This window comes from Myxocyprinus asiaticus, chromosome 13, assembly GCF_019703515.2.
Source record: "Myxocyprinus asiaticus isolate MX2 ecotype Aquarium Trade chromosome 13, UBuf_Myxa_2, whole genome shotgun sequence".
Lineage (NCBI taxonomy): Eukaryota > Metazoa > Chordata > Actinopteri > Cypriniformes > Catostomidae > Myxocyprinus > Myxocyprinus asiaticus.
Window position 1 is genome coordinate 30,814,414 of NC_059356.1, and position 14,367 is coordinate 30,828,780.

Consider the following 14,367-nt stretch of genomic DNA (forward strand, 5'->3'; position numbering starts at 1 on the left):
CGGGGAATAGCGTGAAGCCTCCACACATGCTATGACTCTGCGGTAATGCGCTCAACAAGCCACGTGATAAGATGCACAGATTGATGGTCTCAGACATGGAGGCAACTGAGATTTGTCCTCTGCCACCCGGATTGAGTCACTATGCCAATGCAAATTGGGGAGAAAAAAAAAAAAAAAACACAGAACACATTCCTTTAAAAAAAAACGGTATTCGATAGAAATTAGCACTGCATATGAGCAGAGCAGGGCTTAACAATATGGCCCGATGCCTCGAGGCCAGTGTGAGACAGCCAGTGAAATTGTTGGCAGGGTCAGTTATAATCTTTATTGTTGAGCCCTGCAGAGTCAACATCCTCAAAGCATCGCTGAAAAACACTCCTGAAGTCGATAGAGCTTGACAGCATATCCCAACCACCACAGGCAAAAATTTTGACTCGTCCCTCAGTTTGTACATTATAAACAAATCGAAACTATGTTTACAATAATGCACTTACAATAGAAGTCTACGGAGCAAGGCATTGCCCCAGAACAAACATTAAAAAACACAGTGTTTTGGAAAGTGATTTCTATGGTAATCAACAGCAGGCCACAGATGTTGCCAATAGCACAACATATGGGACAACATGTTCAATAACTTGTATTGAACCCAGAACATTCCTTTAATTGACAGTAAGGTGTTTATTCAGTCCTGTGTATTTCATCCTGTTCTATATTATTCTTGCTTTTCCTTGTTCTTTCTATAACTCTTAACCTCTGTGTCTCCTGTAGCCTCCACCCCCTCAGATGACCTCGGCTCTGTGGATCCCCTCGGGCTCACTAAGATGGCCGGTCCGGTGGACAAGGATCGTCGTAGCAAGAAAAAGTAATTCTACTCTCACCATGAACATTCTTTCTTTTTGAGTACCTTTTATTACAACTTTAAGTGTCACAAAAATAAACATCTCTCTCTTTCTCTCAGGCATGAATTGTTGGAGGAGGCATGCCGACAGGGCCTGCCCTTTGCATCCTGGGATGGACCTACTGTCGTGTCCTGGCTGGAAGTATGGCTCCATATATGAGCATCACAATAAATAAAAACATAGATTGTATAGTTGTATACTGATGTTTGGATATATCGTCTAAGTCTAATATATAGTAGTGTATTACTGTAGTATAATTCAGGGTTTCTATGGTCTTTCTAGGGATTTAAAAATAAAATGTTAAAGTTACAATGTTTTCCAGGCCTGAAAAAGTCATGGAAATCAATCAAATCTTAAAACTCATGGAAATTTCATGGAAATTTCTACTGTGAATAAAAAATGTTGTAGTTACCTTATTTCTCTTGTATAGAGAAGAACTCTGCAAGCCATAGTGATGTCTGATTGATAAAAAAATATTTCATCATAAAAAAAAAAAACAATACAAAAATGTATCCAGTAATCACAAACTTGAAACTGGAAAGGTCCTGGAAATTCATTGGTCAAAAAGTGCTGTAACCTTGTTAATTACATTTTTGTTACCCTCACATGTGGAGCCCCATGAAATGTTAGTGATGTTCACTTTGATCTCTTTGTACATTTGCTGAAGATCAGCTCTCTCTCTCTCTCTCTCTCTCTCTCTCTCTCTCTCTCTCAGCTGTGGGTGGGCATGCCAGCATGGTATGTGGCAGCATGTCGTGCTAATGTGAAGAGCGGAGCTATCATGGCTAACCTGTCAGACACTGAGATCCAGAGAGAGATCGGCATCAGTAACCCTCTGCACCGCCTCAAACTGAGACTGGCCATTCAGGAGATGGTGTCCCTGACCAGCCCCTCTGCCCCGGCCAGCACACGCTCCGTATGGACACATGCACTCATTTCCATCATTAAATCATGAAATAATGGAGAGTATTTCATAAAAATACATAAATAGTAAAAATTTGTGTTAACCTTGCAAGCATCAGTTATAATGGGTTATAAATTGTGAACAAATCAGTAATGTTTTGCACCATATACAAGTGAAAGTCTTTGTTAAGCTTCTAGATAGTTACGGAGCAACATTGTAGTTGTAAAACGTTCAGCTATTATTGCAAATGAAAAACAATTGATAAAAAAAGAAAATATTTAATGAATATAGCTTGTTTGAATGATATGTTTAAATATGTTGCTAAAAATACAATTACTATTTTTTTATATAAGTATCCTGATAACCATATGTATCCTCATATCTCTTTTACTCTGTCTAATTTTTTTTTCTTCACCACAGTCAACCAGTAATGTGTGGATGACCCATGCTGAGATGGAGTCCCTGACTGCAGCTACCAAACCAGTTAGTAGCCGCACTTTAGTATTTTAACAGGTCTAGCTTGAGAGAAGTAGAAGTCCATCAATCCAAAAACTTCAGAACATTTAATGGCCCCATATAAATTGCTCAATGAGCGCTGTGCTGGAACAGGAAGTTTGGATAGGACGTATTAAATGGCTTGACCCTTCTTTTTTAAATAGCCAATAGCCTTAGTTACCTCACAGCGATGAATCATGATTGACTAATTGCTAGTCAGTAGCAGATGGTGTTTGGAGGAGGGACATTCTCATTCTAGAGAGCATTTGATTGGATGATCTGTGTAGTGCAAGATGAGTCATCAATATTTTTGGTCTGTTTTCTTGGAAGAGAAACACTGTGGGAGGAATTCACTAAGAATGAATTGCATCCGGTAAAAGCACCAGTTTTGTGCATGCACTGTTTGCGCTGTTTTTTTTGCATGTGCTGTCTGCACTCGTTTAGTGCCTGATTCACTAAAGGAATTATGCAGATCAGGCAATGGCGCAAACGGTCACAGAAAACATTGGAAAATACAATTTGCACGAACACTTCCGATCTTGCGGGCCTATTCTGAGTGCTACAAAGCTGAGAATGCAGCTGACCACCATGATTTAGCTCACTCTGCCGGGACTGTAGAGCATCAACCCACTACTGTGACTCAGACACCTGAATCATCTCTTTAGCATGCTGAAAGTGTGCTTCAATACACGGCACATCTGGATATATGCCAGGATACAAGTAAAGTTCTTCTCCATCATTTGATCAATATTTGATGAATTGCTGTTGATATCATCGATATCACAAACATCTCTGTTAAATAAAATTGATTTTACTGCCTGCTTTCCTCTGACAGTAATTGTACAATGTAAATTGAGCCTAATTTACGTAGAAAAGAGGCGTGTTTGTGTGGAAATGAATGGCAATGACATCATTTAAGAACTGAAGACGCAGTGCAATTTCAGCGTTGATTGCACCTGCTTAAAGTAATAGTTCACCCAAAAATGAAAATTCTATCATCATTTACTCACCCTCATGCCATCCCAAATGTGTATGACTGTCTTTCATCTGCTGAACTTAAAAATTTCCCATTTCTTTTGGTCCATACAATGCAAGTGAATGGGTGCCAAAATTTTGAAGCTCCAAAAATCACACAAGTCAGCATAAAAGTAATCCATAAGACTACAGTGGTTAAATCAGTGTCTTCAGAAGCTATATGATAGGTGTGGGTGAGAAACAGATCAATATTTAAGTTGTTTTTTACTATAAATTCTCCTCTCTGCTCAGTCAGTTGCCATTTTAACTTTCACATTCTTCTTCTTTTGTTTTTGGTATATTCACATTCTTCATGCATATTGCCCCATACTGGACAGGGTGAAGAATTTCTAGCAAAAAATGACTTAAATATTGATCTGTTTCTCACCTATCATATCACTTCTGAAGATATGGATTAAAACACTGGAGTCTTTTGGATTACTTTTATGCTGCCTTTATGTGGATTTTGTAGTTTCAGAATGTTGGCTTCATCCTTGTAAATTCAAAGTGAATTATATAAACTGCACTTTATTAGTGAAAGGCAAAACTAGCAAAGAGATGAAGCCACAAAACTCCAATTTTTATTTCACAGGGTCTTTAAGAAAAACATGACATAAAACCTCAAACCCACTAAAAACATGTCACAAAACCATTACATTTCCAACACAGAACTAATATTCATTTTTATTATTATTATTAGACTGTTCTTGCCTTTTATTTGTAGGTTTTATGTGTAAAACTCAATGTTTAAAAAAAATTCCATGATAGCTGGATTGTAGAGCGCTCTGCACCCTAGTGGACATTTTGAGAGGCGACATGAGGGGAGAGTGGAGTGACTGGACATGTGTTGATGTGTCTCTCTTTCTCTCTCCCCCTCTGTGTGTCTGGCTAGGCTGTAGCATTGAACATCCTCAACTTTCCCTCTTTTTTCTGTTTCAGTGTAAACTGCTTCCAACTAATGACCCGGTCACTAACAAACTGTTCCTCCCTTTGTACCTCTCTTCCTACTTTCCCTCTTCATCCTTCTTTCCCCTTCCTGTCCATCGATGTGTCTTTCCTGCTGCCCCTCTGCTGCATTCCTTATCTCCTCTTCCTCACCTCTCTCCTCTTATCATGCTGTCACCTCCGCACACAAGGAGCTGAAAGAGATTAGCTGGGATCAGGTGAGTAACGTCAATACCTCCATTAAACACTTTCAGAGCTGATTGTGCCATCAGATAGTTGGGGCAAAATGATCTTATAGTAAAGCTTAAAGTAGGTGTGCATTTGAATCAAAATAGCATACAATCAGCATTGAACATTGCATGTATAATAATACTGATTAGCATTGCATCTAATTGTTTATGTACTGAATGAACATTGTATTTAATATAGAAACATTTGCTGATCACTTAAAGGTGAAGTGTGGAATTTCTGCACCAATAGCGTCACCAAACAGCAATGCAAAAATAAGGACTGTTTTGCCATTGGTTGGACAATGATATAGTCCTGCCCTAAACCTGTTTTAGCCAACATTGCTGTGTCAGGCTTGTCGGGATGCTCAAACAATCGGACCAATGTTGTCCTAAAGTGGCAAAGAGCTACAGTGCCTACAAATGGCTTACTTATAGTTGTCTCTGCACATTAATTTGGGATAGGAGAAAGTATTTTAATTTTAAAGAAATAACACATTTCACCTTTAATTGCTGTAAACTCTTTGACAGACTGAAAGTCTTTTGGATTTGTGGGTGTCAAAAGCAAATTGCCAGGAATGAACGGGTACACAACTGTGATATAAAGTATATTTGAAATGTTTTGTGGCTTTCCCCTTGCTAGATCCTGGCGTATGGAGATATGAACCATGAGTGGGTGGGCAACGATTGGCTACCCAGTCTGGGTTTGCCCCAGTACAGAAGCTACTTCATGGAGTCACTGGTGGACGCTCGCATGTTGGACCATCTGACTAAGAAAGAGCTACGGGGGCAGCTCAAAATGGTGGACAGTTTCCACAGGTATTTTCTTTTACATCACAAGGCATTTCAGGCTAAATGTTTTAATGATGTCCATTTCGTGAACTAAGACTTTGTTCACATTGCACACCGTGAGTGTTTAGCAATGGATGTTTTGCCATTGTTTATGTTTTGCATGTGAGCTGTATCCCAATATTAATGCGTTCGTCACAGACAAACGGCTTAAAAAACGAGAGAGGTGGCATATGCAGTGTTAGTTGCTGCCCCATTTTAGCCGGGACGTCCCATATTTTGGCCCAAATTACGACGTCCCGTGCGGGATGTGTATTGTCTTGCATTTTAGCAGGCAGTGAAACGTCTCGTATTGAAGGCTTTTTGTCCCGTATTAAGGCATTAAGGGATCAGATACCGAGACTCTTGAAGAGGACCCCCATCCTGTAATGAAGTGCTCAAAATGCTCAAGCGTCCCGTGTTTGTGTGAGACATTCAATACCTTAATGCGTTGTGGTGGCTCGCAGCCGGTGTGTGTTACAGCAATGCTACACATCTCTTTGGGTGGGTAAAGCCAATGTCCGTATTATTTTAAAAGAGGTTTGCACTGCTTTGGCTGCCCTGTCACATGTACATGATATAGGGGTGTATTCCATTCAGAAGAGATCATCCCTGAGCACTATTCCCCTCATAGGCTTTATCTTCAACTGTCGGAGGGCTGAAAGGTGTAATAAAACGGTCATTCTGAACTCACTTTTTAAGTCATTTTCTACTGAAAATGATCTTGTAACGATCCTACAGAGTGGCCATCATTATTGTTTTCCCTTCAAAGTTGCCCCTCCTTTTCTTTAAAAAAAGCAAAAATCTTGGTTCCAGGGAGGCACTCACAATGGAAATTTATGAACGTTAAAATACTCACTGTTTCAGAAGTATAGACACAAGACATAAACCTACAAACGTGGTTTGGATCAGGCATGTAAAAATGCGACTTTATGTGTTTTTGTCCTTGTTCAGACTACAAAAACCAAAACGGATTTGAGTTAGATATGCCAAAAAATCTGCCTGTGTGAACATAGCCTAATTGTACTTTGAAATGTTTTTTTTTAATGATTCAGTTGAACTCCGCAAAACATCTGTAAATCACTCTACTGTAAGGGAGTATAATGGACACAATTTTTATAATTTATTTGAAAATATAGTGAAAAACAGCTGTATTTAACTAACATTTATTTAACTAAATAGTAAAAAGAAAATATGTATGCACTTCTGTGAATACTTTCCTGTTATGACTCAAATCATTTAATCAGTTTTTGAACCATTCAGATTAATCAGTTCACGGAAACGAATTGGACTTCTCATCACTAGCACGTTTCTGGCTTGTTTAAACTGTTCAAAGTTTATACAGTCTTATTCTGCCAACAGTGTTTCCTGTGTTTCCCAACATTCCTGCTCATTCTATCATATGCTAATCAATAAGTGTTCTCATTGTGCAGGTGTGTGTCTCAATCTCTTACATGCCTGGGGTCAGCTCTTGTAACACTTTGTCAGGGTGGAGTGGCCTAATGAATTTAGATAGCCCTGTGACCTCTCTCCTTGTGACCTTTTGACCCCCCCAGGGTGAGTCTGCACTATGGCATCATGTGCCTGAAGCGCCTCAACTATGACCGCAAGGAGCTGGAGAGGAGGAGAGATGAGAGCCAGCACCAAAATAAAGGTTCTTCTATCTATTCCTTCATCTTTCTCTTATACTTCTTCCTGAGATAAATCGTATTCCTCTCAACGAACTACACTGCCTCTCAAAAAATGTCCTTTCAAAGGTCTTATCCCTGCTGTCTGCTAGTGTCACCAACAGACTTTTCTTACTTTTCTAACAAGCAACACTTTCTTGGTGACCAAGAAAGCTTCACCATGCTTACAGTGCATTTATCAGAACTTTGCTGTTGTTAGTGCCATGCTCTACCAGTTATTACAACCAGCCTAGAACTGCATGGAAATTCATGTTGGACTTTTTCATTTTCTGGTGACTTTCCAAGTTGTATTTGAATTTTATCATCTCAATCTTTTGCTTCAGACCATCAATCATGAAGCAAAGCTTTCTCATAAGCACACTGTGTAAAATGAGAAAAACAGTCACAAAGGAAATGTGCAGTTCATCAAAACACCAGACAGTGAATGAGAATGTGGCAGAGAGAAAGGAAGGGTGTTTACACAGAGTGCATTTGTTAATAATAACATACAGCACATTACCAGCAATGACATCTGAAAACCGTTGTACGGCCCAGCCTTCCATTATGTACAGGATTCAATGGCACAATAGAGATTTCACATTTGCAGAGGAACTGATCAAAGAGGCCACAATGCACAGATCACATTATTAATCATGCAGTTGAGTGAGTTGTTTTAAAGGTGCAGTTACCACCTGATTCAGTACCTTGATTAGAAACAGATGTTTTCACTGATGTAGAACTTATCGCATAGCGACACAGATGCATTCATGCCATTTTAGACTATATTAAGCATGAGTGAACAGCTTTTCCTGCTCAAAGCACTCTGCACTGTAGTTCAGTGACACTGTTGTGTGCAGTACAAAATACAGGATTTACCTAAAGTGTGTTTACGATGTGCTAGGTACTGTAAAAACAAGTGCAGTCAGACAAACATTCCTACCTTATTTATAGTGATATAGTAAAAAGGTAAGGAGGCAACATCAAGCAGATGTGCTCCCATAGGTACAGTCTGCAGTCCCACCCAGCGGTGGAGTAAACAAACCCTGGTTACTTAACCCTGGTTATCCCCTGGTAACCCCCGTTTATTTTATGGAGGAAAATGGATAGAAATTTTCAATGTTTTGGCTATTGAAAGAAAGCACTTCAGAAAGTCTGTGTGCTTTTTGTACACTTTAAAAAAAGAAGAAAAAATCAATATTTTTATTTTTTTGCAATTAAGAATACATGCATTTCAGTAGCCAGATAAGAGAGGCATGTGTAATCACACATCTGAACATGTGCATGTCTGCAGCAGACTTATTTTAAATTAATGGATGGTAAATAAAAAGTCAGAAAGTACTTTTTTCCCCACTTAAATACAGTAGAATGCTGCACTCCTACAATTTCTTTTCAGCAGGTAACATGTATTATCCTCTAGTGCAAGGGTTTTCAAACTGGGCTCTGGGGACCCCCATGGGGGTGCTAGAAGGTGCTTGGAAGTAAATAAAAACTATTTTATTCTTTCATTCTGCTTTCTAAAGACTATAAATACATTTCAAATGAATTGAAAATGTATTTTTCTTCTGGTTTATACATCTAACATTAACAGTGGGTAGAAAAATATACAGTATGCTCTTAAAGGCGAACTCAGTAACTTTTTGCTTGTCAACTTGGACAGTGACATCTAGTGGTGTGGATGCAGCATCATTCAAAACCAATAGTTTTCGGTTACAGATGCCATTGTAGAAAATCACTATTCACAATCAGCCATGATTAATTAAATCCAAGAGTGAAAGTGCCCAATAACAAGACGGTTACTGAGATTCAGCTGAGATTCACCCCATGAGGGCGCCCCTGCCCCATGCAGAATAAAACAGCTTTTATAATGTTACTGATATGACTAGAGTCCTCATCTCATGTAAGTGATCATGATTTTTATACATATATTTCAAAATTACAAATTGTTTCTTTAGGAATAAAACTTTTTAATGGGGAAAAAATTACTGAGTGCACCTTTAACGTAATACAAAGTATTATTTTCCAGATATTTGAATATTATTTTAAAAATATTTTAATCATTTCTTTTCATTTTCTTCATTTCTTTTTTGACAATGACAGGTGACATTTTACCGTAAGGTTCCATTTGTTAACATTAGTTAGATACATTTGTTGAATAACAATTAACAATGCTTTTGCTGCATTTGTTAATCTTGGCTAATGTTCATTTCAACAATTATTAATACATTTTTAAAATTTAAAGTTTCATATGTTAGCATTAGTTAATGCAATAATAAATACCATGCACTAGCAATGAACAGTTGTGTTTTTATCAATTAATATGAACCAAAATTACTTACTGTAAAGTGTTACCTAATGACAAAATAAAAGCCAATTATCTAATTGTGCAGACAATATGTTGTCTTTTCTCTCACAGTGTAGTTGGAACTTTATACATTACAATATAAAGCTGCTTGTGTATTTTAGGAAGGGCGTCCCTCACAAGGGAATCATCATGTTTGGGGGTCCTTGGATTCAAAAAGTTTGAAAACCCCTGCTCTAGTGTTATTTTATCGACATAATTCATATTTTAGCTATTGGAACAGTCAAACTTGCTTATAGAGAATGATTGATACATACTGTTGAAAACGCCATATACTATTGTGGGCAGGGTTCCCACAGTCATGGAAAACCTGGAAAAGCCATGGAAATCTATTAATCCTTAAAAGTCATGGAAAAGCCATGGACATTTCTATAGTCAGTATAATGTTTTGTAGTTTGTAGTTATGCTCAGCTGTAAAACATTTTATCGGCTAGAAGTTACTCCATGTGAGTGTAATCTCTATAAAATTATTTTTAAAATCCTTTGAAAGCATGTATGAATGGAAAAGTAATGGAAAAATCATGGAAAAGTCATGGAAATTAATTGATCATAAGGTGTGGAAATACTTTGTGTGTGTGTGTGGGGGGGGTTACTTTACTTTTCTTTTGAAATTGGGGTTTGAGAAGCTGAGTCAACAGATAAGAAATGGAATCCACTGGAACTGCAAAGCAGAGACAATTTGAACAAAAAACACGTTCAAATGTGGCCATGCACTGGCCATTAGAGTCAAACTGCAAGATCAAGTGCAACTGAAAGAGAAAATGAAATCCAGAGGCATCGTATCTCACTATCCTGTGATAATGATCAGTGGAATTCTATTCTATTCTTTCCAGCCCTTGTGTTTGAACTGTGTTCTGGGTGTGCTTCCTCTCTAGATGTAATGGTGTGGTCAAACGAGCGTGTGATGTGCTGGGTGCAGTCCATCGGCCTGAAGGAGTATGCAGATAATCTGACAGAGAGTGGAGTGCATGGAGCCCTGCTTGCCCTGGATGACACCTTTGATTATACTGACCTCGCCCTGCTCCTGCAAATACCCAACCAGAACACACAGGTACATAGCAGAATCATATAAACATACATCTAGTAACAACGAGAGGAAAATATATATTTATGTTTTACATGTTCACACGTAGCCTATATATTTTAAGGGCTTCCAAAGTTAATATTACCTTTTGAGGTTAATTAAATTAATTTAATGTCATCACATTTCTTAAATGCAGTTAACATATTTACCTAATATAGTATTATAATAAATTCTGTCTGTGTGATTTCTGAACACAGGCCTTGTTTCAGTAATTGATGAAGAAAGACATTCATAACAGGAACATAAAAAAAAAAATTAAAAAAATCTCATCTGTCCAATGTCCCATCTAATCCAGGGCTTTTAGCTAAAGTAATTAGTATAGTCTTAGTATAGTGGATTTGAATTATTATCAGAACTCAACCTGTCTGAAATACCACCTTCAATGGTACTTACATTAATAAAAATACCATTTGAACACTTGAAGACATCATTTTAATCTTTCTTACATATAATTTTTTCTGTCTTTAAAAGATGAATTGAATGCACCGTATTTTGAAAGGGAAAAATATATACATTTAGGTACATTTCAGCAAATTCAAAGTTTGAGATTAATCACACAAAAAGCATGAGATTATGCACAGTTCATTATTTTGGTATTTTGACAGTCTTAAAGGAATAATTCGGGCTCAATCTACAGCATTTGTGGCACACTGAATTTAGTCTTGTCCCTCCATTCATTAAAAAAAGCAAAAATCTTGGTTACAATGGAAGTGAATGGGGCCAATCCGTTTCAAAAGTATAGCCACAAGGTGTGAACCATATACATGTTAACATGATTTAAATAGCGTTTTCTGTGCAAAGTTATATCCAATTTACAACTTTGTTGCCATGATGATGTAAATCCGTAAACCCTAGAACCCTAAAATGACCATAAAAACGATGATTTAAACAACTTTACAGCTCAAATAATATGAGTTTTAACAGAAAAATGAATGCAAGTGCTTTTGTAAAATTCTAAGCTTCATATTTCTGCCTTTAAACCCTCCAAAAATTAGCCACATTCACTTCCATTGTAAGTGAATCAAGATTTTTGCGTTTTTTTTTAAGAAAAGGAGGAATGAGCCAAAATGAATTTTTGTGGTAATCAACATTATGCCTTAAATGCTGTCTATTGAGTTGAACTTGTATTGAACCTAGTATAGTCCTTTAATATGAATGTATATACACTTTATAGATATATTTGTTTATAGGCAGACTAAGTGAAAAAAATACATTTTCATTCATCTAATCTCAAAGCAATGACTGGTTGATACTGTATATTAAATGCACCAGCTTTTTACTACTAATGACCGGATGGAGTTGATGACATCTGAGGTATGTTTATTCCACATCCAGGCACGACAACTTCTGGAGAAAGAATATAACTCTCTCATTGCCATGGGAACAGAGAGGAGGCCAGACGAGGTGAGCGTCTTGGGACATGAATGCAGCTGGATGTTAAATAATCATCCCTTGCCTCCCATGACTATAAGACACATATTAGTATAGTTCCATTCTTTTCTGCTAATGTCCTTAGTGGGGTTAAGCTTCTTTAACACTGTACCTTTTCATTGTGTAGCTTGAGTACTCAAGCTTTATAGTATTTGTACTGAAAGGACATGGGAGATATAAACTTGATAATAATTCCCTTCTGAGGTACCTTACTTGACACAGATGAAGCCCGTTTGATATAGTAACTCACACAAGTTCCACTCCTCAGCTGTTGTTGATGTCTTTCTTTCTCGTTGTCACGTCCTCTAGGACGGCACTAAGACGTTCACCCGCTCTCCGTCCTGGAGGAAGATGTTCCGGGAGAAGGATCTGAGGGGGGTGACCTCTGATTCCTCAGAGACCCTGCCTGCTAACTTCCGTGCCTCAGCCATCTCTACGCCCTCAGTCACCCTGAGGAAGGTCCAGAGCGATGGTGAGCTTTTTTTGTACCTAATTTTGGAGGATTCCGTCAAGTGTCTCGATCCTTGGATGTTATCACATTTGTAAGACGCAGACAAGCAGATACAACTGCAGTATTTCTCAACTGTCTTATAGTTACAGTTTTATATATTGTGTACATGGAATATAGCGCAATAACATACTGTAACAAAGTTCAATGGAAAGGAGGAGGCGAGAACTGGCTTAACAATATAAATAATCTTTTAATAAATCAAAAAGACACAAACATAAACACATGCAGGGCAGCTGCCCGTAACTCTCTCTCTCTCGAACTGCCGCCTCCGGTCGCCTTTATCCCTCTGGAGGGCTTGATTAGCCTGATTAGGGGCCAGGTGTGCAGCATTACGACCCGGCCCCGCCCTCCTCCCTGCCACACATACATAATGCAACACAAATGTAAGAAGAAAGCATGCATACATTAAATCATTCCACAACAGTTTATATATCTTTAAAGTAGGGTAACTAGCATAATTGGAATTTCGCAAAATTCCTTATAAAGGTGTGTCAAAAGTGGTTAAGGAGTGAAAGCTGAAACATAGGCCCTGCTGATTCTGTTTAGAAATAAATCTCTTTACTTGTCTGTCTCTGTATCTTCAGCATCGCCAAGGGCAGAGTCTGGCTCAGTGAGGACCTACTCCTGTTGAAGGACTGCAAAGGTGAGCAATGACTATAGGCTACGATGGAATCTGCAGACTTCTTTGTTTTTTTCTGCAGTTATTTTTGAGAGAAAATCTGTTGAATTTCATGGAATGGATTTAAACATGGTAAAATGTGTTTAACGGACCTGAGAGTGCTGCAGCCCTATTTTATAGCCGAAAGCATCATCAAATTAGAAAAAAAAAAAAAATGAAATAAAGGGGCGGGGATTTGTAGAACATGCGTTTCAATCCTGTGAAAAGCTGCAGAATTCCATGTTGGTCTAGAAATGGCTAGCTACCTGTAGCTACACATGGAAATAACCAAACTTGTCTTAATCTTCCTTCCGCTTATTTACCAGCGCTGTAAACACTATTACATTACTATGTAATGATGGGTTTTCTTAGAGGGCTGTAATGGAGTAGGCCGTTCCTTCAAATTCTGCATGCCCTGTATATGTTTGCGTCGTTAAACTTGTTTTGGAAGGATGTTGTTTCTCATGTTTTTATTGTGATTCCTGATGTGCTTTGGGTTTTTGTTGGGCTTTTGTGTGAGTCATTATTGCTTCAGCTACTTCGCCTTGGGTTAACTTCAGGTCACACAATCCCTCACACTGCGCTACAATTCTTTCTCTCGTCCACAGGAGGTGCTATTGTCAGGGAGCTGGAATCGGCTTTACATTTCATTCAAGGGGAGGAGGGGGGATAAGTGGAAAAAAAGCAATGAATATATACATTTATAAATATAACTCTACTGGTCTGACCATTCTGCAATAACAGAAGAGGAGAAGAAAAGAGGGATGGAGAAGAAAGAGAGAAAAGAAAAAAAAAGACATGAAGAATGTATGACAGAGAGTGTGGTAAGAAATCGGATGACTGTTTAATCTTTCTTTCTGTCATTTTCTCTTCTCACTTCCTCTGTCTGTGCTGATGGGACATTTGTAGATGGACTCTCTCATCTTTCCGTCTTTTGTTTCAATGGAGCTGCCTTCAGCCCTAGTTCCTCAGAATGAATTTCATTGACTGCCTAGAATTAGCCTTGAGTCATTGAGTAGAAAAGATGTTTGTGGCAGTGGCGCTGGCACTCAGACCTGGACTTCAGTGATGTTTACATACAGAAAGCAGTGTCTAAGGGTTCACTGGAAGTGTACGGAATAGCACAGTCTGAAGGGCCAGGCTGCGTGAGGTGTGCTGAAGAAAGATCGCAAGAGTTCACTGTAGTTTTTTCACAATCAAGAGAGCGAGCACAAGAGGAAACCCTTGAGAAAGACTGCAGTGAAAGCTTCCTGTAAAACAAAGAGCAAAATTCTTGCTCAATTAATACTAGGTGTTTTTTTTTTTGTTTTTTTTAAAATGTCTATCAAAGACAAAGTGTGTGGGA

General features: G+C 38.3%; 1 protein-coding gene across 4 annotated transcripts in view; it reads left to right on the forward strand.

Moving 5' to 3' along the window:
• LOC127450730 (liprin-alpha-3-like) overlaps positions 1-14,340 on the forward strand; it is a 53,314-nt gene extending 38,974 nt beyond the window's left edge. For 3 of the 4 annotated variants that reach the window (XM_051715042.1, XM_051715044.1, XM_051715043.1), the window contains 12 exons: positions 769-862; positions 959-1,040; positions 1,615-1,815; positions 2,224-2,286; positions 4,449-4,475; positions 5,128-5,303; positions 6,869-6,966; positions 10,214-10,389; positions 11,758-11,826; positions 12,163-12,325; positions 12,949-13,007; positions 13,631-14,340. In XM_051715042.1, coding sequence (XP_051571002.1) covers positions 769-862; positions 959-1,040; positions 1,615-1,815; positions 2,224-2,286; positions 4,449-4,475; positions 5,128-5,303; positions 6,869-6,966; positions 10,214-10,389; positions 11,758-11,826; positions 12,163-12,325; positions 12,949-12,995 — 1,196 coding nt within the window. In that variant the 3' untranslated portion in view covers positions 12,996-13,007; positions 13,631-14,340. Of the gene's footprint in view, positions 1-768; positions 863-958; positions 1,041-1,614; positions 1,816-2,223; positions 2,287-4,204; positions 4,476-5,127; positions 5,304-6,868; positions 6,967-10,213; positions 10,390-11,757; positions 11,827-12,162; positions 12,326-12,948; positions 13,008-13,630 lie in introns of those variants that run through there. The other variant, XM_051715046.1, reaches the window with a different exon arrangement.
• The last annotated feature ends 27 nt before the right edge of the window (positions 14,341-14,367 follow it).